The sequence below is a fragment of the Halyomorpha halys genome, unplaced genomic scaffold (assembly GCF_000696795.3).
Source record: "Halyomorpha halys isolate HHAL.00 unplaced genomic scaffold, Hhal_1.1 Scaffold1357.1, whole genome shotgun sequence".
In the NCBI taxonomy this organism is placed as follows: domain Eukaryota; kingdom Metazoa; phylum Arthropoda; class Insecta; order Hemiptera; family Pentatomidae; genus Halyomorpha; species Halyomorpha halys.
Window position 1 is genome coordinate 45,054 of NW_027109325.1, and position 26,513 is coordinate 71,566.

General features: G+C 30.3%; 3 protein-coding genes across 3 annotated transcripts; 1 reads left to right on the forward strand and 2 right to left on the reverse strand.

Moving 5' to 3' along the window:
- Positions 1–2,164: 2,164 nt before the first annotated feature.
- On the reverse strand, positions 2,165–7,664 carry LOC106689429 (nudC domain-containing protein 1). The gene is made up of 10 exons (XM_014434380.3): positions 7,425–7,664; positions 7,159–7,316; positions 6,889–7,074; positions 6,664–6,799; positions 5,610–5,771; positions 5,046–5,244; positions 4,589–4,736; positions 3,741–3,863; positions 3,107–3,308; positions 2,165–2,554 (listed from the first exon to the last, which is right to left on the reverse strand). Exons 1-10 carry the CDS (start codon positions 7,567–7,569, stop codon positions 2,346–2,348), a joined length of 1,668 nt encoding a protein of 555 aa, XP_014289866.1. The 5' UTR covers positions 7,570–7,664; the 3' UTR covers positions 2,165–2,345.
- Positions 7,665–9,711: 2,047 nt separating this feature from the next.
- Positions 9,712–12,142, forward strand: Bug22 (cilia- and flagella-associated protein 20). Its single transcript, XM_014434369.2, has 2 exons — positions 9,712–10,061; positions 11,688–12,142. Exons 1-2 carry the CDS (start codon positions 9,786–9,788, stop codon positions 11,988–11,990), a joined length of 579 nt encoding a protein of 192 aa, XP_014289855.1. The 5' UTR covers positions 9,712–9,785; the 3' UTR covers positions 11,991–12,142.
- A 3,833-nt stretch (positions 12,143–15,975) lies between these two features.
- On the reverse strand, positions 15,976–25,176 carry Rtc1 (RNA terminal phosphate cyclase 1). The gene is made up of 6 exons (XM_014434367.3): positions 24,969–25,176; positions 24,650–24,885; positions 22,127–22,294; positions 18,625–18,799; positions 16,530–16,773; positions 15,976–16,185 (listed from the first exon to the last, which is right to left on the reverse strand). Exons 1-6 carry the CDS (start codon positions 25,105–25,107, stop codon positions 16,035–16,037), a joined length of 1,113 nt encoding a protein of 370 aa, XP_014289853.1. The 5' UTR covers positions 25,108–25,176; the 3' UTR covers positions 15,976–16,034.
- Positions 25,177–26,513: the final 1,337 nt, after the last annotated feature.

The following is a 26,513-nucleotide window of genomic DNA, read 5'->3' on the forward strand; positions in this document are numbered from 1 at the left end:
TGATTATACTTGCCTTGTCAAAAAAGAATCAAATGGTATTTAATATAAACTAGCTCTTATCCTCATTGAAATTGTCTGACAGTGTTGTCATTTGACGTATGGAACGAAAGTACTTTTTTAACTTTTATTTCTTCAAATATGAAGGCATTATATATATGTCTAGATAATTAAATATAAAAGTTTCTGACAAAAATTCTAGAACGAAGGTTGAATTTATAGGTTATGTAGTACTAATTATATTAATTTTTATCATCTATATCCTACATTGCTGATATTTACTTTTCTTTTCATTTCGCCTTTCTCTATTTCTTTTCTTTTTTATAATTATAATAGAGTGATTCTAATGTAAGAGCCGAAAAAATTCAAAAGAGTGGATACTGAGGTTTGTTGCTTCCTTTGTTTCCCATGCATTTGTACATGTTTTGGATTTTCAGCAAGTGGCAAATGGACAGGCTTTCAATCTTAGTTAAACCAGCTGTTATAAATTCACCGTCAGTATAACTCATCACCTGTCTGTTTTCAGTATTTGTGTAAACCTTTAGAGACTCCTTAAAAAGAATCACAAACAAAAAACCTGTATTTTTAACTAATTATTTTGCGAAATAAATATTCATTAAAATATAGCAATATATTTCTGAAATCAAGTTTAGACTCTATGAATACTGGAGATAAACAGGAAGATAGTTATGGGCACTGGCATAGTGTAAACTATTTGACAATTACAATCATGACAGTATTTACAACCATGATAGTATATACTATCATGGACCTATTTTGTACTAGGTCCTGCCATGGTACCTGTCACTTTGTGAAGCAACATATTACTTAAATTGAGGTATTATAAACTACGGTAACTAACGAAAGAGAAACATTTAATATATTAATATGTTTGGTAGTTAAAATGCTTTACCTTCAACCAATAGTCACTCATCATAACAAACTTATTCCATTAAAACACGCACTCTTAAATCAGTTTAAGAAATCAGGTAATCCCAACAACTTCAATTCACATTAAACATCAGTTACCATGATTTACATCAGATTGCTTCAATCATTGTAAAATATGGTATCTGAAATATAACATGTTAACAAGAACTCATATTTGCAGATAAAGCATGGTATCTGCAAGTACCTTCCTATCTGTTCTTATATCCACAAACAAAATTTGAGTAGCAGCTAGTAAAAGTTTTGTTTTTCAATATACTCCAAATAATTGAGTAATATAATTTTGCAATTTTTTTAAAGTAAAGTACCAAATATTATTTTCAAAACTTAAGAATTAGTTTCTCCATTATAAATTACAATGTTTTACACCCAAATGACCCAATTGTTGTTATGGAAAATTGTTCAAAACATTCTGCAGGCCAAATAATTGATTTATGTTTTACTTAAAAATTATTCTTAGAGCTATTAATCTTCTAAAAAACATTAAGGGTTTTCTTCTTTTTTTTCCTTATGTTAAACTTTTATCTGTTATATGAATCCTCAAATCTATGTAGGTATTGATCATTTCTAAGAGTTTATTATACTTTTTTTCTTACTTTTTTAAACCAATATTCAGCACCTCAATGTATATGGTTGGGCTCATGATTCGTAAAAAGATTCCTTTATTATACACATAATTCAGCAATGGTAAAGTCATGTAACAGAAAAATTTTAAAAATATGAATTAATAAAAAAACAATGAAATCAATTAGAGACATGCAGAATGTCCCTGGTATAAAACAAAGAATACAGAAATTGGAGCTCTGGATTCAAGAAATTTGATAAGAACTATTTTTTAAAAAAAATTAATTTTATCTTTTGAAATTTAAAAATATTTTTGAGATGATTAAGTAATTTAAGACCATCTATACATATAAAATTGTAAATCAGGTCTTCAATCATATTTTTTCCCCTAAACCCCTTGGAAAGAGTGTCCAATTGAAATGTAATAAACAAACAACAACCTAAATAAAATTATAATTCAATATATTTTAATAACTAATTAACTATTCTAGTTGTCATGAATATACATTATGTAGTCAAAAATTGAATAGGAGTATGGGTATACAATGCCTGAAAAAAAACTTTTACAATTATTATGTTCAGACTAAAACTAAGATGATTTATAATTTAACAAAAAATTCTCACAGAAGGCAGGGGTAAGATATATATACACATATAAATTGAATAAAATTAATATAGTGATCAAATGGCAATTTCAAAGAATTTAAAATACTTATACTGGTGAAAAAACCAGCCTTGCATTTAATGCTAAAATCCTTTAAAATAACTTAAATAAAACCATTCAATACAATATGAAGAATGAAATATTGAATTAAAGTCGACCATTATATCACAAACTAACTGTGTGACAGTCCGATGACATGTAGTTGATGGTTGGAAAGTAAGAAGATGTGATGCGAAGAAGCATGTATACCAAGCATTCTTTCCTCATCGGCAAGGCTAAGCACATACTGGGTCCCCCAGCTTGTTTTCGGGCCAGGCCGTAGCCCACCTTTGTAAAGGAATATTCGCCCTCCTGCATCCACCACTCCAGCATAACTGATATCTGAAAAATAAAATGAAATGAATTAATATTCAAGCAGTTGAAAGTTTATTTTTATTTCGCTTAACAATTTTAATCTCATTTCTCTTCAAAAGAAGAGGATCCAACATGTGTCTCACGGACTTTGATGAAACTTTTTTGGCTGAATCTAGCCCTCAAAATATTGGACTCCTGAGAATATTAGGAATGAACATTCCCTTTGAGTCCCAGAATAAAATCTATAGCACAAGATTTTTTTTTTATATATAATTATTTCTATAAACAAAATTTGATAATATGGAATCCTTATATTAGAAAGTTAAATACATAGAAATTCGATAGTGAATAAAATAATAGGACTACTGTAATTTTTTTCATTTTGCCAAATGAGTACTGATGTAGTCAAAGTAATATAAATGTAATCTCTAAATATACTAAATAAAAACATTTCTCTGATTCAAAAATGTAAGTAGAATTCTTTAGCAACAATTATTTAATTCATTGAAAGAATTCTTTATCAATTATTATTTAATTGTTGACATACAAGTAAAAGGAATATAATTCAGAATACTTTACCTGCAGGAAAAAAGGAAAATATTCTTGAAGATTTAGAGGCCTGAATGAAACCAAAAGCACAAATTGTAGCAGTATGAGATAGTTTATGTTCCTTTGTTACTTCACAAACAATGCCATCAACATCTGACCGTATACAAAATCGAGGTGGTCCCTTCAATGACCTAGGGCCGTGCATCAACCACTGTCCACTTCCAAGTTCTACCTAATGCAAAATAATAAACTGATTCAGTTTGTACAAAAGTGTCAATATGAGTAGCTAATGTGCTTTATTTGTGATTGTAAGATACAGAACTATCAACAGGTAACCATGGAAACTCTTATATGCTTTATTTGTCTAAACTAAGGCTTAATCTATTATTTAATATATTCAAGGTAATATATAAAAAATTTATTATCAAAGAGCTCCTTCTAAAAAGATTCCAACTAATATTTATTCAAACTATTTACTGGGATAAGAAAAAACATCCAGCATTTGCTCAAATCAATATTTCAGTTGTAGCACGCAAGAGCCTTCATTAAAACATTTAAAACTTATAAATAACTATCTAGATTTCTAGGACCAGCCAAATGTTAAGAACTATAAGCCTTCAATGTCAATGTAGTCAACTTTAAATTATTATAAAGAGACTATCACCTTATGGATAGAATTTATAGTTGCTGAAGAGAGATCATATGCAAAGAAAGCTCTTCTATCACCATCATTGATATCACATTCTTCGAGCTGTCCAGAATTCAAAACAGTTGCACCACCCACATCCTGCAAATACAATAAAAATTATTTTTTCTATTTGATTTATATTATGTTTAAAACTATTTTTAATCTAGCTGAAAGGAATATGGTCCGGGTGCGGTCAAAAAAACTCAAATAGTAGAATATACTATTTTATTGAGCCAACGTTTTGCCCCACGTAGCAGGGCTTCGTCAGAGCTAAAAAAGATACAAACACATAGTATGTTAAACACTATGTGTTTGTATCTTTTTTAGCCCTGACGAAGCCCTGCAACGTGGGGCGAAACGTTGGCTCAATAAAATAGTATATTCTACTATTTGAGTTTTTTTGACCGCACCCGGACCATATTCCTTTCATCTTTACACACGGTCAATCAATATCTTCCAGTATTTTTAATCTAATTTTTTTTCATGTTAAAATAGAATCATTAAGTCAATTCATGCAAAAATCATCATGTACTAAATTATGCCCTGGTATGAATTACTACTTAGATAAAGAAATAATATTTTAGTCTGAAAATCTGTTGAAAGATTTATTCAACTATCTAAGGATTAAAGCAGTAAACTTTTACATAGATGAACAACAAAAAATGTTTAGAATGAACTTGAACGTGATTTAAAAACCTCCACCAGTCCAAGTTATTGTTTTTGTTTTGGTTTGTTTCTTATTGCAAATATATTAGATGGCTTGGCTGCTCTTATCATAAAAATGCTATAAGACCTAATAATGTACTCCAATAAGACTACAATACCTCTCTTTCTGAAGTCAAATGAGCCAATTTCGAGTGAATTTCAGCAACAAGATCAGGATCACTTATTTCCTTTCCATGCAAATCACTAACTTCAAATATCTTGGGCCACATAGTTCCTTCATCTCTTTTAGACATCACTATTTCTAATCTAAGAAGGTGAAAATTATTTATATAAAATCTTTAGTAAGCTAATTTATAATATTACAGATAAACTAGATCCAACACCATATTTAATAATAACTATAAGCTAAAGGGAAAAAAATAATTATTGAAATGAACTGATTGAACAATTTATTTTTCAATTATTCAATTATTTTAATCATTTTCTTTTATTTCTCAGATTTAATAATTTACTTATGATCAGTGTTATTTATTGTAAATGTTTTCAGAAATAGTAATTATGAATTTATCGGAAAATAATGAAATAAGGTAATTTTACAAAAATAAAATCACTAACTTGCTATTTGTTAAGGTCCAAACAGTAAGACCCTCCTCAATCGGTCGATAGAGCTGTCCCTTTAATAATGTCTTCTCTGGAACAGTAACTGTCAACTCAGATGCTGACACCTTGATAGTAGGCTGCTTATTGCACTCAACATCTAACCAAAGTTTAACTTCTTCATAATTTTGTTGCCACTCAAATGACTTCACATTTTCTAAAAGAAATACAAATACATTATGAAGAGTACAACAAGTCAACAGATACAACAAGATATAGAATGGACTGGGAAAAAAAATATTGTCAGTTTTTGTGATCTATATTTATAAACCTTTCCTTTTTCATCATTTACAGAAACAATACTGTTAATTTAATTCCGCAACTTCATAACTTCTACAGTAATATTATTATATTCTTACCATTAATTACAATATAATACTATTATATATTATGATGATACTATTATATTTATGCTTGAAATAAGATTTTATACTGAAAAATTGTCCATTTTTCATAATATTTTAAACACAACAGTACTATAGATTTTAAAGTAATTAGAACTGAAAACAGATATTAACAAACCTATCACAGGTTTCTTCTCCTCATCAATAAGTTCCTGAGACTTGAGCTCCTCCTGGCTAACAATGTACATCACAGAGCAGTCTAATGCTAGAGCTGCATAATCTAGTATACTTTTGCCATATATTACTCGTTTCCTCTCAAGTTTCCACTGCTCTCCATCACCTTAACATTTCAAGTTATAATACAGGTTAAAGTTTAACAATTCCTAAAAGCATACTAACTTTCAATTGTTATACTTTTTAAAGCCAAAATAGTTTTTTTTTTTTTTTTTACTACATCTCACTAGAACATGCAATAAGACAGATGGAAACAAAATAACAAAAAGAGAGAGATCTCAATTATTTTAATGAAAAGTTACAAGACTAATAAGCTAGTATTCGTTTTGAGAATGTAGAAAACATAATGATGCTCCAGTAAACCCTGACATGGACTATTGATCGAGGTATTTATTTTCCATTATATCCTAGTTTAATGATGCAAGAGGGGAATGCTTAAAATTTTTGTCTATTATTGCATTATTGCAGCTTCATAACTGTCTTATAAGATCAGTTCCATCTCCTCAGATGTGTAAAGGTTATCAACAATTTCCAGAAAAACAAGTTCAGAAAATAAATAAAGAGTTTCAGGAAGGAATAAAAAGATGGAACGACATTTAAAAAGAAATACATACTATTCTTTTTGTAAAGGTATAAGTGATTATAACTGTTTAGAGAATCAAATTTTAGTTGATAGTAAGCAGCTCAAATTATATCTGAAATCTAAATTATGACTTCAATCATCACATTGATAAGAAATTAATCAGAAAACTACCTATATATTAAAGAAAACTTAAATTTTAAATTCTTGCATTGTACTCACTAAACTGCCTTCATTATGATAGAAATAAACCTTAAAAATATGTGTAAACAGTCCTAATGGAACAAGAAGACTAAAGAATAAGTAAATAGCAATTAAATAAAGCATTATAGTCCACATAAAGCTACTGTGGTAATGTCGTAGAAAGCAGTGAGAAATGATAATAAAAAATAAATCTGTTACTCAATAAACTACCTACTTGATTTTAGATGTAAATGACTAAGATATGTCTGTTTTGAGTCAACATAAGCAAATAGCATATGTACTTCTCCGAGATTAGGAGATTTGGCATCAACAATGCGGCCTGGCTTTTCCATTTCTTCAAAATGCAGGGACTAAAGGAGAAATTTATTAGAGCATAACTTACATTTTAATTAGGATTGGTAAAAAAAATAATCTCCCATTAGTTTTTATTTCTACTTACTTTCCATTTAGAGCTTCTTTGGTGTCTATCACCAGTTGAAAGAATGAAAATAGTTCCTCCTCCATCACTAAGGGCAACTAAATCATTTGATGCAAAACAAATTGTCACATTTGATCGTCCGACTAATCTCTGCTTACTATTGGGTATTTCCCAAACTTCAAATGGCTCTTCAACATTAATGGGTTCCTGTGGAATATTTTATTTCATTATATACAAAAATATGAAAATCTACAAACACAAATAAAACCTTAAGGAAATACGTTAATTTACTTTAGAAGGCACAGTAAAACATTTAATTTTCCACTCTGAATTTACATAGTAGACAGACAAAGAATCCCATGGGTCACAATGAATATGATCGTGGATACTATATTCTCTTTGCTGAATGAATGAATATTGATCATCAGTGGGATAAACAATGTCAATACCTATTTTTTAAAACCACACAAAATAATTAGATCATATAAGATTAATGTATCACTGCATTAGATTAATACATCATAATTTACTATATTTGAAAAAAAAACATATAATACCATCCAGGATATTTTTAGTACAAATTGGAAGAGAAGTTGCATTTAATTTGTATCCTTCAAATTGTGTATCAAGGTAGTTTCTATTGATAACGAAATCAGCACTAACTGACATATTAACGGTGTAAGGAAAATAGTAGGTTGTCATACATTCAGTTAACTGATTCCGAAATAATTTTAAATAACAAAAACTTATCAAATTTATTTTCAAAGTTGCCACTTCCTAAAACGAGATCAAGAACGACTAGCTCGTTTAGAAGAATTCTTTAACTATGTAGTTAAGTTCTGTGAAATTAAATGAAAGTAGCTTCATTTGTGTCAAATTAAGACGAGTAATAGTGGTCCCTGAGAATCGACATTCAAAAAGACAAATAGTTATAATGATCATATTCAATGTCCGGAAGCTTATATGAGCACCTAAAAACATTCAAACCTCAGAAAGATTTTTCACAACACGAAAAAAAAGTGGGTCTATTATAAGCAGTGGGATACCTTACGCTATACTTGTGTTTCCCAACTTTCGACATCTGCGAATTTATTCATAATAAAATATACATGCAAATTACATCATTATTTTCTGTGAGATGATTGCTATTATAATTCGATTTTGAAGTTCCAGACTTAACCATTATCTTGAATGATAGTGATAAAAATTATATTTCATTAACAATAATTAAACTTGCTAAAGCACAAAATAAACACAATCTACTAGAGAAATTGCACTAAAGATAAACATATAAATGCGTGTAGGTACTGAAAGTTTTCGTATCGTCACAGTTGTTAGTTTCATAGAATGGAAGATTGCGGTTGACGATACCAAACACACATAAAATATTATCAATTTAGGAAGTTTTTTTATCTATATCTGTAATTAAAAAAAGAAACAAACTTCACATTGGAAGAAGACAGTTGACTATAGGAAGATAGTTCGAGTGGCAGTAAATAAAGGTACCAAAATAGTAACTTACAAAAGTAAACTCCACGTTACACTAGGCGCAGACAAAACCCGGTGCAGTACGTACCCCTGCCAAACTCTTCCCTTTAGAAAACACTGTAACATACGTCATAATTCCTTGCAAGAAGTTTCTTTCCCATACATCTGTGCATATCAGAAACTAATTGCTGAAAAAAAAAGAAGAATGACCTAGTTTTAAACTATGTGAACTGGTTTCTCTTGGATTTGCTGTGGGACTCTAATAACTATCTCACTTTGAATGATAAAGTGAAACCTGGATTATACGCCCCTCTAATTTACCATCTTTCTCTTTTAATCTTTAACTGGTGAAATGGGGTCCACCAGACCCCAGATCCTAGTAAAAATTCTATCGGTATTCACTTGTTGAACCGGCTAACGGGTTATAGGCATTTCTTGGCTAGGCAAGATTCACGTTTTTTTTCCAGTCACTTATCAACTGCCGTTATACCTATTTATGTCGAGCTATTGGAACCCGACAGCCCACCTTACCATAAGCGTCCAAAATTTTTATTTTTCCAATTTAGGGATTGAAATTTTAAGTCTCATTATCTGGATATTTCAAATCAGATTTGAGATGTACTAACTCAGAAATCCAAACTCATGGACACTAGCACGATTGTTTCTTATATTTAAAAAACTAAGCATTCTTTCTTCTGAATTTCAATCGTTATAACAATAAATATGATTAGGTTACTAGAAATACAGCCATAGTAAGCGAATAGAACTCAAAAGGATGAGTTGATAATTTGGGGGGAATGTACCATTTATTGCAATGAACGAACAAACGATGTTGGACCTTAAAATCATTTTTCCAAATAGGAAATGAGGCAAATAATGTTTTTATATTATTTACAATCGGTAAATAAAGAGTTTAACCTGATAGATTTTGTTTCATATTGATCCTCGGCTCATCCTTGTTAGTAGAACATACTGCCACCACCCTTTTAAGTAAGTTTCATTAATTTACTCGTTAGTTTTATTAATTTTTTGTAAGCAAATTAAATTCTTATCAACACAAATCTAAAGCATTTTAAAATAAATTCTTATAACAAAAATTAGTTTTGAATTAGATTGCTAGGACAATATTACCATGTAACGATCCCCACCTAGATAGCTGAACTAAATTAGCTCAAATGATAAAACCGAAACACATAAATTTATATTTTATACCTACAGAGCTTTTATTTCCCTCTCGGGTAGAAAATATTTCGTCCTTTATATATGGCACATATATGTGGACTAGCCATATTGAATTTATAGCTCCTTGGATGTTATTTTCTATCCTATTTGTAGTTGTTTATTTACAAAACCTTTCGTGCTGTTATAATACTCGTTACTAATGCCGACTGTGTGCTAAACATTAAGTTATTTATTACAGTATTTTTGAAATGTTTAAAAATACATTTCAGAGTGGATTCCTGTCCATTCTCTACAGCATTGGCAGTAAGCCTCTTCAGATATGGGATAAAAAAGTTAGGAATGGACATATTAAGAGAATAACTGACAATGATATACAATCATTGGTATTGGAAATTGTTGGTACAAATGTCAGTACAGCATACCTTACATGTCCTGCAGACCCCAAGAAAACGCTTGGAATCAAGTTACCATTTCTTGTTATGATAATTAAAAATCTGAAGAAGTATTTCACATTTGAAGTTCAGGTAAGCAACTTTCTTTTTCTTTACACTAACTAGCTTATCTGTAGTAGAAGCACAAAATGCTTAAGGGAATAAATACTGTTAAAAATTTTTCAAGGTAAAATTTATTAATGCTATTATTAATATCTGTTTGGACCTTTTCCATGGCATGGTTATTGGAATATGATCTACTAGGTTCTCTATTTCTAAGATGTAATTCTTTATTATATTATAGAGTAGTACAACCACAAATATTAATTTTCAAATGCAATCGTTCTCAACCCATTGCTTTAGACAATTAATGCTTAGAATTGTGCAGACCACTAAGCCCATAGAAGTCTGCAGACCACTAAGCCCATAGGAGACTTTAGACCACTAAGCCCATTGAAGACTGCTGACTACTAAGCCGGTAACTGAAGCATCTGCAGCTTTATTGCTGTAGCACTCCTGCTTAGAAGAAATGAAGGTCCCTCTCGGAAAATATTTTTAAAATAAGGTAGTTAAAAGTGAATTTTGAGTCACCTTAACATCCTAAAACTTTTCGGTTAGGGTGGTTCAGTGTAAAATGTGCTGATTACTCTCAGATATTCTATATCTACAGCACATGGATTTATGTCCTTTCCAAGTTCATGTACATTTGCAAAAAAAAACAAAAAAACTTTGAAGTCCTGTTTGGAACTGTGTGACCCAGTAGTTCAGAAGAACCTATCTACCTTTCAAGCATGTCCGTTTGATGGAAAAGTTTTTTTTTTTTAATTTAACACATTTCATCCTTGAATTGATTTTCTTTGGATATCTTTTTTTCATTTCCTTGGGCCCTTGACAATCCTTTTTTGGATGTTTTCCAGTAGATCTGCAGAGTTTTCTCTTTTAAATACATCCTTAAAGGTTTGCAATAACATAATCCTCATTATGCACACACTAGTGACTTCATGACTCACAAATGAGCAGCCCATTGAATCATTTCCAGTCTGCTCTTCTCCTGGTGCTAGAGATTTTGAAACTATGCGACATAACTATGAATTGACTAGTTTCACTCCTATCTAATACCTAAAGTCCAAGAGCCCCCTCCCACCCCGGTGACTGAGGTCGTTTAAGGTTATTAGAATCATATCATTTGTGGGAGTGAGTAGCTCATTAATAAGGCACTGCGCTCCGAACTCCAAGAACCCAGGTTCAAATCTGACAGATAATTATTTTTTGTTTCCTTGTATCTGTGAGTCTGCCCTGCGGGTTCAGGTGCCCTCCACCAAATCGCTTAAAGTGGGTACCCTTACTTGAGCAAAAAACTGGGGATTGAGAGGATTGGCTTCTAACCAAATCACCTCCTTGCAAAACCGGTGTCCTAGTATTAGTACCTACTAACTGCTGCACCCCTAACCCTTCATAGGTTGTAGCGGTACAGATATATTCTTTTAAAAATATCGTTTGGAACACTTAAACAATATTTTAGTATAAATTTAGAAGTCAATATCTGCCTCCTTACATTTAAGTTAATTCATAATGAGATAAAAGTATTTTTTTATTTTAAAAATTCTGAAATTTACTCTTGTCCTCACAGATTATTTTAGTAAAACATCCTTTTAATTAATGATTCCCATCATTAATACTGTTTCATTTGATGATCTTTCATTTTTTTTTCTTTTTAAGGTTCTAGATGACAAAAATGTGCGTCGAAGGTTCAGAGCAAGCAACTATCAATCAACAACCAGAGTTAAGCCTTTTATTTGTACTATGCCTATGAGGTTAGATGATGGCTGGAATCAGATTCAGTTTAATCTCGCCGATTTTACTCGCCGAGCTTATGGTACCAACTATGTTGAAACTCTAAGGGTTCAAATTCATGCTAATTGTAGGATACGGAGAGTATATTTCTCGGACAGGCTGTATGCAGAAGATGAATTACCAGCGGAATTCAAATTATTTCTACCAATTCAAAATAAGGCTAAGTAGTTTAAAATTAAATTAGTTTTATACTGTAAAAGTGCCTACACCAAATGACTAATTTTTAAATAAATATGAAGAAAAATTCCATGAAAGGTTGTACTATGTACAGCTATATTCTTCATATTTGAGTATATTGTTCCAGAGTAATATTTATTGTAATTGAGCTTGTGAAGTGAATCTAAGAAATGGGCTTAATTCTTATAATTTATTTCAAAGGATTTGTATTCTAGAGTTCAGTTTGTTTTTATCATAAGATACATTTTATTTTATAATTAGAAATTACGGTTAGCCACCTTTGATTAAGAATGTTTTATGTATCCATGTATATATGTTTTTATAATTATACTCACTCTCACACTATTAATTAAGACCAGAAACTAATTTTATACACATATAAACTTAATTTTATATGGCAATTATGTACTCCTCAAAAGTTTGTTTATTCTGTAATCTTTTTAATGTTTGTTAAAAAAATAATAAATTCATAAAAACTATGTTCTTTTAATTTTATTTTAATATTATTCCATTAATTGTAAATTTGATTAATATAACTTCAAAAACTGACTGTGGAAGCATTTGAGAACAAAGATAGAAGGAAATTTCTGAAATTAGTCATTTAAATATCAAAGCTCTACAATAAAGTCAACAAATGAATCTTTCTCTCAGTTATGTTGCAAAAAGAAATAAATAAACCTGTGCCACCAAAAACCCTTGAATTTATAATTACTTAAGTTTTCCATGACTAAAAGAACACAAGACTGTAAGTACGAGCTCTGATCATTCCCTAATGCAGATGGTTTTTTTCGAAGAGCCTTCTAAGGCACAAAAGAGACCTGTACTCACACAAGGTATATTATATGAACTGACCCAAACACAAAAATGTTAATAATTTATCGACCTATTTACACTATATTAGAGATCTGATCAGGACCTAGAGGAAAGCCCATTAGATATGGAAGGTCAGCTGAGAATCACCATAAAGGGTCGTTTAACAAATTAAATAATGAACTGAAAAGACAAATTGCGAAGTTTAACCTCTTGATATATAATGGAAGTTTATGGAAGCATACAAAGAAACTCCTAAGGTACTATGAGATATCACCACCTCTTAGAAAAGAGGATAGTTATTGGTCTGTGTAGGACTAGGAAAAAAAAGATATATCCGCCAATTATCTTTCTTCCATATTTACATGTTGTTATTATATTATTCTCAAACATAGAACATGACACCTTCATAAATCAAATGTTAAACATGATATTACAACTGACTATTCCTCCATTCTCACAAAAGTACATCTAATTAGACACTTACTAAAAACAAAAGCCCCAGAAAATGGCTTGGTGATATTGAGATATAACAGCAAATAGCCAGGATAGGCTCCAGTGTTCCTTGCAAGTTGAACTCAATACTTAGGGCTACAAAGTTCTCAAAACAATAGAAATATTCTCATGTAACCATGATTAAAAAACCTGACAAAGACATAACCAACCATTCCTTGTGGAGGCCAATAAGTTTACTCCCAACCTATTCTATAATTTTTGAAAACTTACTTATTTATGATTATTATTATAGTATAATTTAAGATAAATAACTATTAGAATTAATTAGTGTTTTAATTGTGTTCCAAGTGATATTAAAAAAAAAAAAAAAAAAATAGATCTGTACCACTGCAACCTATTATGGGTTAGGGGTGCAGCAGTACTTAGTGAAGAAGTACTATTACTGAAACAATGGTTGTGCAAGGAGGTGGTTTGGTCACACACACTACACTCGCCATTTTTTTGCCTAATTAAGGGTTCCCACTTTATGATATTATAATGATATTACAGATTCTAGTAACCTTAAAGGACTCAGTCGCCTAAATATATAGTTGTATTATTGACTAGTCCTGAAGACTCACAAAAATATATATCTACAACAGTCAAGAAAAAAAGTTATCAATATATATACAATGTAAAAGTTAAAATACTTTGTTGTATTGAAATTAGAGTTTGTTCTTCTTACTATAAAATATGATGAACTGGAAAAGTGTGAGTTTTGTAGTTAAACCCTTCATATGCTTTTCACCCAAAAAGTATTTTACAGGCAGGGAAAGAACAAAATATCCTATCCTAAAAATTGTTAGATTCATAATTGTAATAAAAAACAAAAACAATATGAAAAATACCAAGAACACACTGTGCGAAGTATAACACACTTTTAACTAATTATTAATAATTAACTACATCAGACTTATGAGAATTTAGCTGAATCATCAGAAATAATCGCAACTGAAGCATTATTTGAACACTTTACATTACAAACATAAGTATTGGTTATCTTACTTTGTTCTTAGAAGAAAGATTCAACATCAGACATATATTTAGGTATGCCTATTTGTCAAAGCTTATATAATTGTCCCATCCCCCTTTATGTAGGCTATTCATCCTATAGCTAGTAATATTTTCTGCAACTTTTGAGATTTATCAAATCACTTGCTTCTAAATTAATGTTAAAAGGCTTGCTGATAATGTCAATTTCGTACAGAGCAATATACTTCTTAAGAATATCAAAAACATGATGGGTTGACTGTGGATTATATATGAGGAGATAGTTGGGAGTGAGGTCAGTGAACAATATAAATAAGTAAAAACTTATTAATTAGTACCATTTTAGCCTGAATTTCACGGCTAAGAACAAAAACAAGATAACCATAATAATTAAATGAAAATACAGAAAAACAAGAATATAACGGATAATATAGGCACATAACTCGTACTGAGTTCAACTAACCTAAACGTTGGCATTAATAAATACATTTTTACTTATTTGTGCTCTTCACTGACCACACCATCATATCCTCAAAAATCTTATTTTCTCCTGAATTTTATATTTTGTTTTCTTTACTTATGAATTTGTATTTTAAAAGAATAGAATTCATTAAATATTAATATAAACTTAATAAAAAATATTTCAGAAATTTTAAATATCTAATTAGAAATCTCAATACAATTGCAAGAAAAATTTTGTCTATGAACAATAAGGTTGATAAAAAATATAAAGATACAGACAAGGAATTATTATCAAAATAATAATATATTATTATTATGGAGGAAGATAGTATGGCTGGCGGTCAATAAAGGTATCAAAATAGAAAAAGAAAACTTTTTATTGTTAACTAATGTTTCGCCCCACTTTGCAGGGCTTCATCAGGGCTGTAAGAATGAAGTTCTACTACCAACTGATCAGCATGATCTTCATGCTTCAGTTTATGAACCTACCTCCCAAGATCCCACCCGCCCACTCATGTTAAAATTTAACCTAGTGCTTAAAAACCTTCATGAGATGAAACAGATTACCCATCACACTTATTCCAACCGCATATCGTAAACTCCTTACCTCCTCGCTTATACTGTCTACCCAAAATACATAAACCCTAAAACCCCCTCCATCCTATCATTTCAAATATTAACACCCCCTCTTCTAATCTTACTAAATTTCTTTTACCATCTCTCCAAATTCTAAGCCATGATAATCCATACGACATCCATATCCCAGCCAACTTTAATATAATTTCACTTGATGCCGAAAACCTTCATCAGTTGGTAGTAGAACTTCATTCTTACAGCCCTGCAAAGTGGGGAAAAATGTTGGTTAACAACAAATAGTTTTCTTTTACTATTTTGATACCTTTATTGACCGCCACCCGGGCTATCTTCTTCCAATCTACTTCATACGGTCAATTATCTTCTTCCTATTTTACTATTAATTATAAAAATATTATATTTAATTAAAAAAAGAACACCATTCATTTTTACTTTTTATTTTACTCTCACAGCACCACAATGATAGTTAAAAGGACACTATACGAATATTGTGTAAATGAGTCTCTTAATGGTCCATTAGGGTGTGAAGGAGAATAACTTATTGGGGAAGCAGTATGATGTTAAATGTGAGGTGAGATCATTGCTTCAAACATAACTTATTGGAACTGATAAAATGAAAACAATCTAATAAAACAAAATATTTTATTTACAATATATACAGCATTGTATTAAACAGGTATATTATTAACTAAACTTGTTGAAACCAATACCAACACCAGATACCAGGACTTTGTTGGTTCCTTTTTTTAATTCTTCATTCTCATCTTGTTCAAAATAGGGTTCCAATTTGAACATAATATTTAGGAAAGTTCGAATATGCCTCATCATTTCAATTCTGGAACCAAAAAATAATAATCAAATTTTTAGATATTATAACAGCCAATTCAATTACATTGGGTTATAAAACCATATTGTATAACAAAATTAAATTAAAAAAAATAGACCTCAAAACATTTCACCTAATTCTGAAGTTGTATTCTTAATCAGTTGTTCATTTCAAAACAGTTTTACTCATAAAGAGATATTTAGTATTCAACCAAATTTGAGAGCAAAGAAAATTCCTTTCCAAAAAATGAACTACCAAGATAATTTTTTTGTTTCAAATAGGTAATAAAAATTTTAAAAACACAATAGAGCACAAATAAGGCCTAAAAATTAAGTAGTGGTTCATTAATTTACCCGTATATTGAGAGAGGGCCAAATAATAATTGAGAGACATCTTTCTGACCAAAAGCCATGTATACAAGAGCTAATGCTTGGAAGCTGGAGTCGACTACACCTCCTCTTGAAATTTCTTCCATCAGCAGCCAGGCCGCTTGCTTCCCTACATCTTCAGGTACCTGCCTCTCTTTGGGCAAGCTATTCTTCTCAGCAATAAATACTATTTCTTTGGTTGTTTCAGCAACCAGTGTGCCACCAAAACCTAAATGTTTAGAAAAGAAAACAAAAATATGCATTATAGAATATTAACTAGTACAAATTAAATTAAAACAGCAAAAAAAAAATCACTAAAAGATTAAATGAGGAAGTAAAAACTAGAGTAGACTACTCCATATTATGTGAATATTGAACTTGAAATATCGAAGCATTGTACAACATGCTATCTGTTAACTGCCTAAAATATTTTATTAATTTTGAAACCATACAAGATAGAGCCAGTTGAACAGATAATTCTTTGTGCTTTGATATTAAGATAACAGTGCAAAAGTGGATTAAGTTACTAGAGTCTAGAGCAGTTTCCGTACTAGGATTCCAGAAAATAATGGGCCAAGCACGTAAATTCAAAACAAATTTTAACCTTACCATCTCAGATTTTTTTCAATTTTTCACAGGTTTTGAGAAGGTATTCGCCATCTATTCTATCCTTTATTAGTTTTTGCTAAAATACGGTATTTGACACTCAGTAAAATACAGTATTTGTAATAATATTGTATTTGTAATACTGTATTGTAAATAAAAGACAGTATTGGTATCAAAAAATTATGTACGGATTCCAACATTTACCTATTCAACCAAAAGGGTTCGGTTCCGCTTTTTTCTGCTAGTACCGAAAGAGTTACACCTCCAAAAAGGCTGAGAACCACTGGTCTAGAGCAGTGTTTCTCAACCTTTTATTTGGTGGCAGAACCCGTTTGGTTTAGAAAGAAAATGGTGAAGCCCTTGCATTATTATTTGATGAGAAATGAATTGATCCGGCTTTTTAGCAAAAGCTAAGAAAGGCTACTATACCTATACAACATGTGTAAAATTTAAGAAAATCTGAGATAGTAAGATTAAAAACTGGGTTGAGTTTACAAGGAATGACCCATTCCTAAATTATTTCACGGAACATCTGGAAGAGGCTTACAGATCCCAGGGTGGGAATCACTGGTCAAGGGATAGAACTGGACAATCAAATACAACAGAGAGCACCTAATCTCTCCCGTTCCGACTTAATGAAAATAACAGGTAAAAGGCTTTGTTATTGTTATTAAATTGTTATATTATTCTAAACTATAATGTTTACAACATGGACATACTAATGCATAACATAATAATGAACATAAAATAATATTTTTGTTTAACTATACCACCTCTTTTTCTAGATTTTTCACAGCAGATTTTACGGATGTATCTCCAATTTTTTTCCTCCACAAATACCCTCTTTTGTTATCCACAATATCAATTGATATAAATTATAATTGCTTTTGGTTTAAATGCTTTTGGCATTTAATTAAACTAAATATTCTGTTAATTAAACTAAATATTATATGCCATATATATATATATATATATATATGGCTTTGATTTTGTGTTTGTCTATAATCAAATTTGTGTTTTGGCAATAAAAGGAAGGAGTTTTAGCCACTTGAGAGGAGAATCTGGCTATGGTCAGAACTTCTACATAATTATTTAAAAAAGATTTGTCTAGGCTAATACCATTATAACCCTCGAGAAATTTCAACCTATCTAGTTTTAGCTCCCTCAGAGGGTATTTTGAATTAATCTCATTCTGTATTTTTATTAATTATTGGCAATTATTTAAAATCTTAACACCAATTTTTTTTTTGTTTCCTACCATTTTATTTATAATGCACACACACTGATATGTATACATAACAATTTTTACAAAGTTCTTTTTTTTTTTATAATTCATAATTATCCCCTTGAACCCTTGGCTCTAAGAGTCATCAGGATTCTGGTATATTTATCCATCAATACAAAGTACCAAAGTAATTTTAACTTTAAAATAAAGTAAAATAATGTTATTTTAATGGAGAATAAAATTCAGTACCTGGAGATTTTCCACCACGTTGACCTTTCAAATGATCACTTGTAATAAATACATCGGGAATAAATCTTAACATTTCACCCTTCGCTGCTTCAATGAATCTATTGGCCATTGAAGGTGAAACTTTAGAGGCAAATGCTATACCTCTAATTTTTTTTATTTTCCCCATTTCTTTTGCCTAAAACAGAAAACACATTTAAGTTAATGAATATAAAAAAAATAATAATTATGACTAAAAGTTTCATGGTAATAAAATTAAGGACCCACTGAAAGTTTAAGGTAAGCAAGCTCACTTATTACAACAAAACCTAAAAGTTTAATAGCAAAAACATACAAACTTAATGAATGGAATAAGGTCCGGGTGCGGTTAAAAAAAAAAAAAAAAAAAAAAAATAGAATTATACCATTTATTGAGCCAACATTTCGCCCCACGTTGCAGGTCTTCGTCAGGGCTAAAAAAGATACAAACACTATAGTTACAAAAAGAAAAAAAAGAAAAAACATAAGTGTGAAATAACAGGGGTATAAAATGTAAAAACGTAAGATATAATAAAAAAAATTAAAGGTTATAAATAGTAAATGAAAAGGGTAATAGTAACAGATAGATAAGAGAAGAAATATTAAAGAAAGTACAAATAGAGAGATGAAAAAAGAAAGAAAAAAAAAATACAAATCAAATGATTAGACAGAATGCATACCTGTTTTGACGGCAGTCAAAAAACAAAGTGACCGTTGGTATTGGGAGGAGTGGGGACGGCAATTATGCCATAATAACGAAAATAATTTGTAAAGTAAACATAGTAAAAAAATATTTAAATTAGGTGAACAATAAATGGTAGTATACATAATAGGGGGAGAAGAAAAAAAAATAATAAAAAAAAACAGATAGAAAAACAAAGGAAAAGTAAAGTATAAAATAATGGGATACAATGTGTGTAAGTAATTAAGAAACAAGATGTACTAAATGAGCGGGGATACAAAAAAGTGTAAAATATAATAGAAAATTTATAATAAAGTAATTAATATAAGTACACTTAAGAAGATAACAAATGAATATAAATTAAAATATAGATACATGAATATACATGAAACAGGAAGGATAGTGAATATAAAAATAAATAAATAGATAAAACAAAAAAAAAATAAAATAAAAAAAAATTTTACATCTTGTTTCTTAATTACTTACACACATTGTATCCCATTATTTTATACTTTACTTTTCCTTTGTTTTTCTAAATGTTTTTTTTTTTTTTTCCTTCCCCTATTATGTATACTACCATTTATTGTTCACCTAATTTAAATATTTTTTTACTATGTTTACTTTACAAATTATTTTCGTTATTATGGCATAACTGCCGTCCCCACTCCTCCCAATACCAACAGTTCACTTTGTTTTTTGACTGCCGTCAAAACAGGAATGCATTTTGTCCCATCATTTGATTTATATTTTTTTTTTCTTTCTTTTTTCATCTCTCTATTTGTACTTTCTTTAATATTTCTTCTCTTATCTATCTGTTACTATTACCCTTTTCATTTACTATATATAACCTTTAATTTTTCTTATTATATCTTACGTTTTTACATTTTATACCCTTGTTATTTTACACTTATGTTTTTTCTTTTTTTCCTTTTTGTAACCATAGTGTTTGTATCTTTTTTAGCCCTGATGAAGCCCTGCAACGTGGGGCGAAACGTTGGCTCAATAAATAGTAAATAATTCTACTATTTGATATAATTCTAATAAAAATAAATAATTCTACTATTTGAGTTTGTTTTTTTTTTTTACCGCACCCGGACCATATTCCATTCATCTATACACACGGTCAATCAATAATCTTCCAATACAAACTTAATCTTTTCCTTCAGCTATAAAAGCATAGGAATGGGAACTTAAGAAGAAAGTAATCTTACCATGGAATTTAAAAAGGAACTCTTAACTGCCTTTCATACGTTACATTTAAAAAATTTACCTATAATGAATATTGATCGATGTACGATGGTGTAATAATCTCAAGGAAAGATCATAGTACCAAAAATGATTAGAGGGAATCTTTCCTTCCTGATCTATTCCCAATATCCCAATATAGTATTAGGGGTCATCTTATTTGACCTTGAAACATTTACTAATAGCAAATATTTTTTACCGAGTAGAGCAGTATTCAAATAAAATTTACTAATATCAAGCAACATTTTATAGTAACAGCAAAAACTAGGAATCAGCATGGACACTATGATGTGTGGATTCCAGGCCAATTCCTAGTTTTAGCGACTCATTATAAAATGTAGCTCAATATAATAATTTTTTGTTTTCAAAGAATAATCAGCTCACTACGTGTAAGCTCCCTCCCTAATAAATGTTTTCAAGGTAAGATAAGTGGACTTCCAATCTTGGAATATGGTGGGCGAAAAGAGTAGGCAACATCCCCTTTAATTATTTTTGACATCATGATCTGTCAATCGTTGTACATCAACCAATACTAATCATAATTGAATATTTTAAAAGTAAAATAAGAAAGATCGTCCCAAGAGTATGGGCTGGTGAGTCCATACCAATTCCTTGTTTTGAATGTAAATGTAGCTTAATATAAATAAATTACATCCTCATTACATAGTAATTACTAGAATTTAGTTTTAAATATTAATTGTCTAAGTAGGCATGTATACGTAATTAGAAGATTTTAATTTAAAAGACTATCAAGAATATTGAAACCCTAAGATACACATTCTTTCTATTTCAATTTGTAACATAGTAAGATATTTGCCTATTATTATCCTGTCAATTGCCATATGTTCACAGGCCAATATTAGCTGATAAGTTAACTATCTTTTGTGTTTTAGTTACTATTTAGTTTGAATACTCAGTTCTGATGATAACTGAAATTATTAGCTCAGTGAAAACAAAATTATTTTCATTTTCTTTTAACCACTAGTTAAACTGCAGAGCCAGTGCGGAGTTCTACTATATAAGTAATGTGGAAGAAGGAAAACATCTTAAGAGGAAATATAAACAAAAAAAAATAAACACGTGTTCTCTGACATTAGTAGGGTGATATTTTAATTAATCAGCAGTAACTTATTTAAACTTAAATGAGGAGAAGATGGTTGGGGGAGCGGTCAATGAAACACAAATAAGTATGACTAACTTATTTTAATTTTTTTTTTTGTTTTCTTTCCCCTTTCTTTATTTTACTCTTTCCCCTTATTTTACTTTTATCTTATTTTACTTCATACTTATTTGTGTTTCATTGACCGCACCCCCAACCATCTTCTCCTCATTTATCATCCACGGTCAACTATCTCTCATAATTATTTAAACTTAAATTCATATAAATATTATCTTATAAGTACATCATAAACTGCCACACAGAATTTTGAGGCTAACTAAACAATGGGCTTCATGCAAAGACTTGACTACAACACATGGCATTATCAACAATTTCATAAATATCAACGTAAAAGGAAAAAAAATTAATGAAAATTATAAATCATTTTGTAAAATCTATACCTGAATTGGTTTCAATTTAAGAGAAGGACAAGTAAAAGTAATTTCACCACCTCCATCTGGTTCCAAACCACGTTTATTGATTTTTAGATCAATCCCTGGATCAACAACTATAAACTGTTTCAACACTGAAAGACCTCCATGTTTGAAAGAATCAACAGAAGGATCGATCTATGAACAGAAAAATCACATAAACTATATAAATGCTAGCAATACCAAAAAGGGTATTTTTTTTATTAGATTTTATACATTGTTATAATAAAGAAAAAATATATCACGTTCTTACTTAATATTTTAATCTTTATTGGAAGATTACCAGTTGATTCTAAGTGATGACTGCAGCAAGACAGTTCAGGTGGCGGGCAAAAAAGGTGCAAAAATAGCAGAATAAACTATTTATAAGTAACTTTTTTATTCCACTTTTCAGGAAGAAAAAAGATTATATATTTAAAGAAAAACATAAATAAACAAAAAAATATTTATTTATGCCGACATTTCGACCTGAGTTTCAGGGCTCCATCAGGGCTATAGAACAAAGATAACAACCACCATTTAGAAAAACATAAAATTGAAAAGAAATAGCATACAAATTAATTTGGAATTATACAAAATATTGAATTGAACAATGAAAAATAATTGATTGATAGTCATGGAATTAGACAGTAGAAGATTGATAACAGTGAAAGATGAAATATAATATTATCTAGGTAAGAAGATATGTACGTAGTATCTAAAAAACTGAAAAAATGAATTTGAATCTTCAAATTTGTGAAAATGAATCTTGAAAGATTCAAATTTATTTTTCAGTTTTTTTAGACACTACTTACATATCTTATATTATACATATCTTCTTACCTACATAATATTATATTTAATCGTTCACTGCCATCAATCTGCTACTGTCTAATTCCATGATTATCAATCAATTATTTTTTATTATTCAATTCAATATTTTGTATAATTCCAAATTTGTTTGTATACTATTTCTTTTCAATTGTATGTTTCTCTAAATGATGGTTGTTATATCTTTTGTCCTATAGCCCTGATGAAGACCAAAAACTAAGGTCGAAACGTCGGCATAAAATAAATAAATATTGTTTTGTTTATTTATGTTGTTCTTTCTGAACGCACCCTCCAACAATCATCTCCAATTATAGACATTATAAATAAATTAACATTTTAGGTTTGTATAATAGTTATAGAATTTAGATTTATTTAATTTTTAAAACATAGTTCTTTTTTACCTTTACCAACTGTGTATCTGAAGAACTGGGGTTTACATTAACAGGGGTTATACTGTCATAATACAAAAGTGTGAAAGAAGGACAAGCTGATAAGAGGAAATAACTAACAGACATTCTTAGACATCGGGAGGTTACAATTTTAACTGATCTGTGATAGCTTTTAATACTTAAATTTAGGTGCACATAAACGGTTTTCTATAAGCACAATACATAAATTATAAACTGTCTCACAGAATTTTGAGGCTGACTAACCAGTGGGCTTGATTTGTTCCTTATCTAAGACCAGTGAAAGTTCTTTACCAATTAGCACGCTGTTTTTTAAAATGAAAAAACGAGGATTACATATAGGCTATGATTTACATAAAAGCCCCCACAAAACATAATGTTGAAAAAAAAAAAAATATTGCACATGTTATTTTTGTATTAAAAAAAAAAAGTATGCAAATTATTTTTGTATAATTTTAACATTTATTATAATTTATCTGACATTCATCTGAATGGATTGCAAGGGTATCATATACCAATAAAAAAATTGGGCATATAATGCTTTCTGTATAGTAGACCAACAAATTTTGTCTAATGAAAACACAAATCAAATTCGTTTGTTGTGTCTTCTAAATTTCTAATATATGATTTTTCATAGAAATTAAAAAGAAGAAATCTTTGAAACATAATTCATTTTATTTTCTCCCAAGCTCCACGTTGTATGAAGGAAAAACGAAACAAAATGAAAAGTTTTTTTGTACATAAACCAAATGGCATTTCCAAAAACATTGTTCACCCAAGTGTATGACAATGAATTTCAAATTGAATAAAACAGTAATTATAATTCATGAAACAAAAAATTAATCACATTATGAATGCAAATGCAAAATTTAAACAAATAAAACAATAAATATCAAACTTTTAACTGTGTTGACTAAAATAGTTCATCTAGCAATATCTTAATATTGCTAGGTCAGCTAATCATTAAAATTAGCACTGTTTAATTTTATTAACCCATTAACGGCGATAGGAGAGGAGGGGGTTCCGGGGATTGTAAGAATCCTCAAATATAAAAATTTGATAATTTAAATCTTATAAACAATAAACTAAGTAAAACATTATGATACCTACTAAAAATAGCATTTCAATTGTAACCGACTTACTAAAAACTTGAAGATGCCATACAGAGTAGTTTAAGTAAACTAGTATCAAGTTTGAATAACTATGGTATAATGAAAACATGTGATAACATTATATGAGAAAGAACTGAAACAATAAAATGGATAGCAGACAATACCTGGTTATTTGTAACACCTCTAAGAGTTATGGTGATAGGTTTCTTACAGAAAGGTGCAATGGCAAAAATGACTTCTAAATAATAACCAATACCACGAAGCTTGCAGCATTCATGATCTATCTGCCCACCAAGTAGTGAGCCAGGAGTAAAAGAAAAACTTGTCCCTGTTTCACTTACTTCCAGCCACATTCCATTCATCAGTTTATCCATCAAACGGAGTAGATTTACTTCATATTCTACAAAGTACATTCATTATAAGTCATAACAATAAAAAGTAATAATAAACTTAACAACTGAAACAAAAACATAATGACTATACCTCTAAGTCCAGGCTCACTATCCTTAGTTCGAATGTCGGAAATATATATTGATTTTCCAGTCAAGATAGAAAGAATAAGCCTTTGTCTCATAAAATTACTTCCTTTGAAATGAAGGACATTAGCATTTTGGCCTGGCATTGCACAAATTCAAAGGGAACACGCCAAAAGTTTTGAATAAGAGAAGGTAATCTTACAACAGTTTATTAATTATGGACTCGGACAAAGAGCTACGAACGAAAATTCCTACAGTCACCAATAGCATTGTAGGTTCAGAAGATAATTTACCTAACTGATAATATCGATACCATCAATAATTGAGGGACTCGATCATAAAATATGGCAACTGAAAAAATTAATTTTTTTCGGGGGGAGGTGCTCAAGTCTTGAACCGAAGACCTATACAGACAGCCCCAGGGTGAGAATGTCAGGATTCACCATTAAATAAATCTTGATTTACCCAATATTTATTTGCTGAAGGTGAACTGGGACCCTCGCCCCAACGTGCTCCTTTAAGATCAACGACAAATACTAATTGGCAATTTCATTTTCCACTATCATTAACATAATCGATAATATATTGGCCTGTAATATACATCCACTCATTCATATGTAAGAAAATGACATATAACATTTTGACCATCTTTAGTAATTGCCATCGGAGACCATGTGGCGTCTTGGGGCAAACTTTGAGTGATTTCGAGTCAGTGGTGCATTTTTGCTTTTCAAAGTTTCTTAGGAGGAGGTATATTACATCGACCTAGAATTGGGTATGGACACTACTACCGCTGATATTGCTCCAGTCTGTAAAGTAAAAGTTGATTTTTACTTAAGAAAGCAAAAATTATTCCATCTTAACTCAATGTGGCGACCAAGGCATCGGTTTCTACTTTTAAGGGTTTTAAATTTCCAGTGATACGGTCATAATAATAGCGTATGAGACTTAGCCACATTATATAATCTATTATATTTTATATAAATAAATGGTTGGCCGTATTATATCAAATTATGGGGGTGAAACGTCGGCCAACTTGCTATCTCACCACCGGTCCTAGCAGAAAGGTAACTTTGTTCTACACCTCGATATAGAGTACTAGTCTATAGGGACGAAGGGGAATCTAAGTCCTCTCTGGGTGCTAGCCGAAGGTCCTTACGATAGGAAAGAAGGTATAAGAAGGAGGGGAGATCTAGAAAAGGCAGAGAAATCAAAGACAACATATATATTTCCATAATTATAACACTAGAATATACTGATCCACAATGTAAATTGTTGTCCTTTGCCTCCTAAGGAGGTGTTTGCCAGAGGACAGTAGTAGTTCCCGTGTTAGCTTGTGGATTAAATTCCATATAAACCTTTCCAACCATCCTAATCCTTTGGTTCAAACCTTATCTAGTTCCACCCATCCCTATAGCCCACCTAGAAGGTTGAAACGGCAGTGGCCAAGGGACTTATTAAAATAAAAAAAATTGACAATTGGAGTTCTGGCAATGGTCAGATTCTCCACTCAAGTTGAGTGTTTGCGGCTTTAGCGCACTTGCTCAGCCTC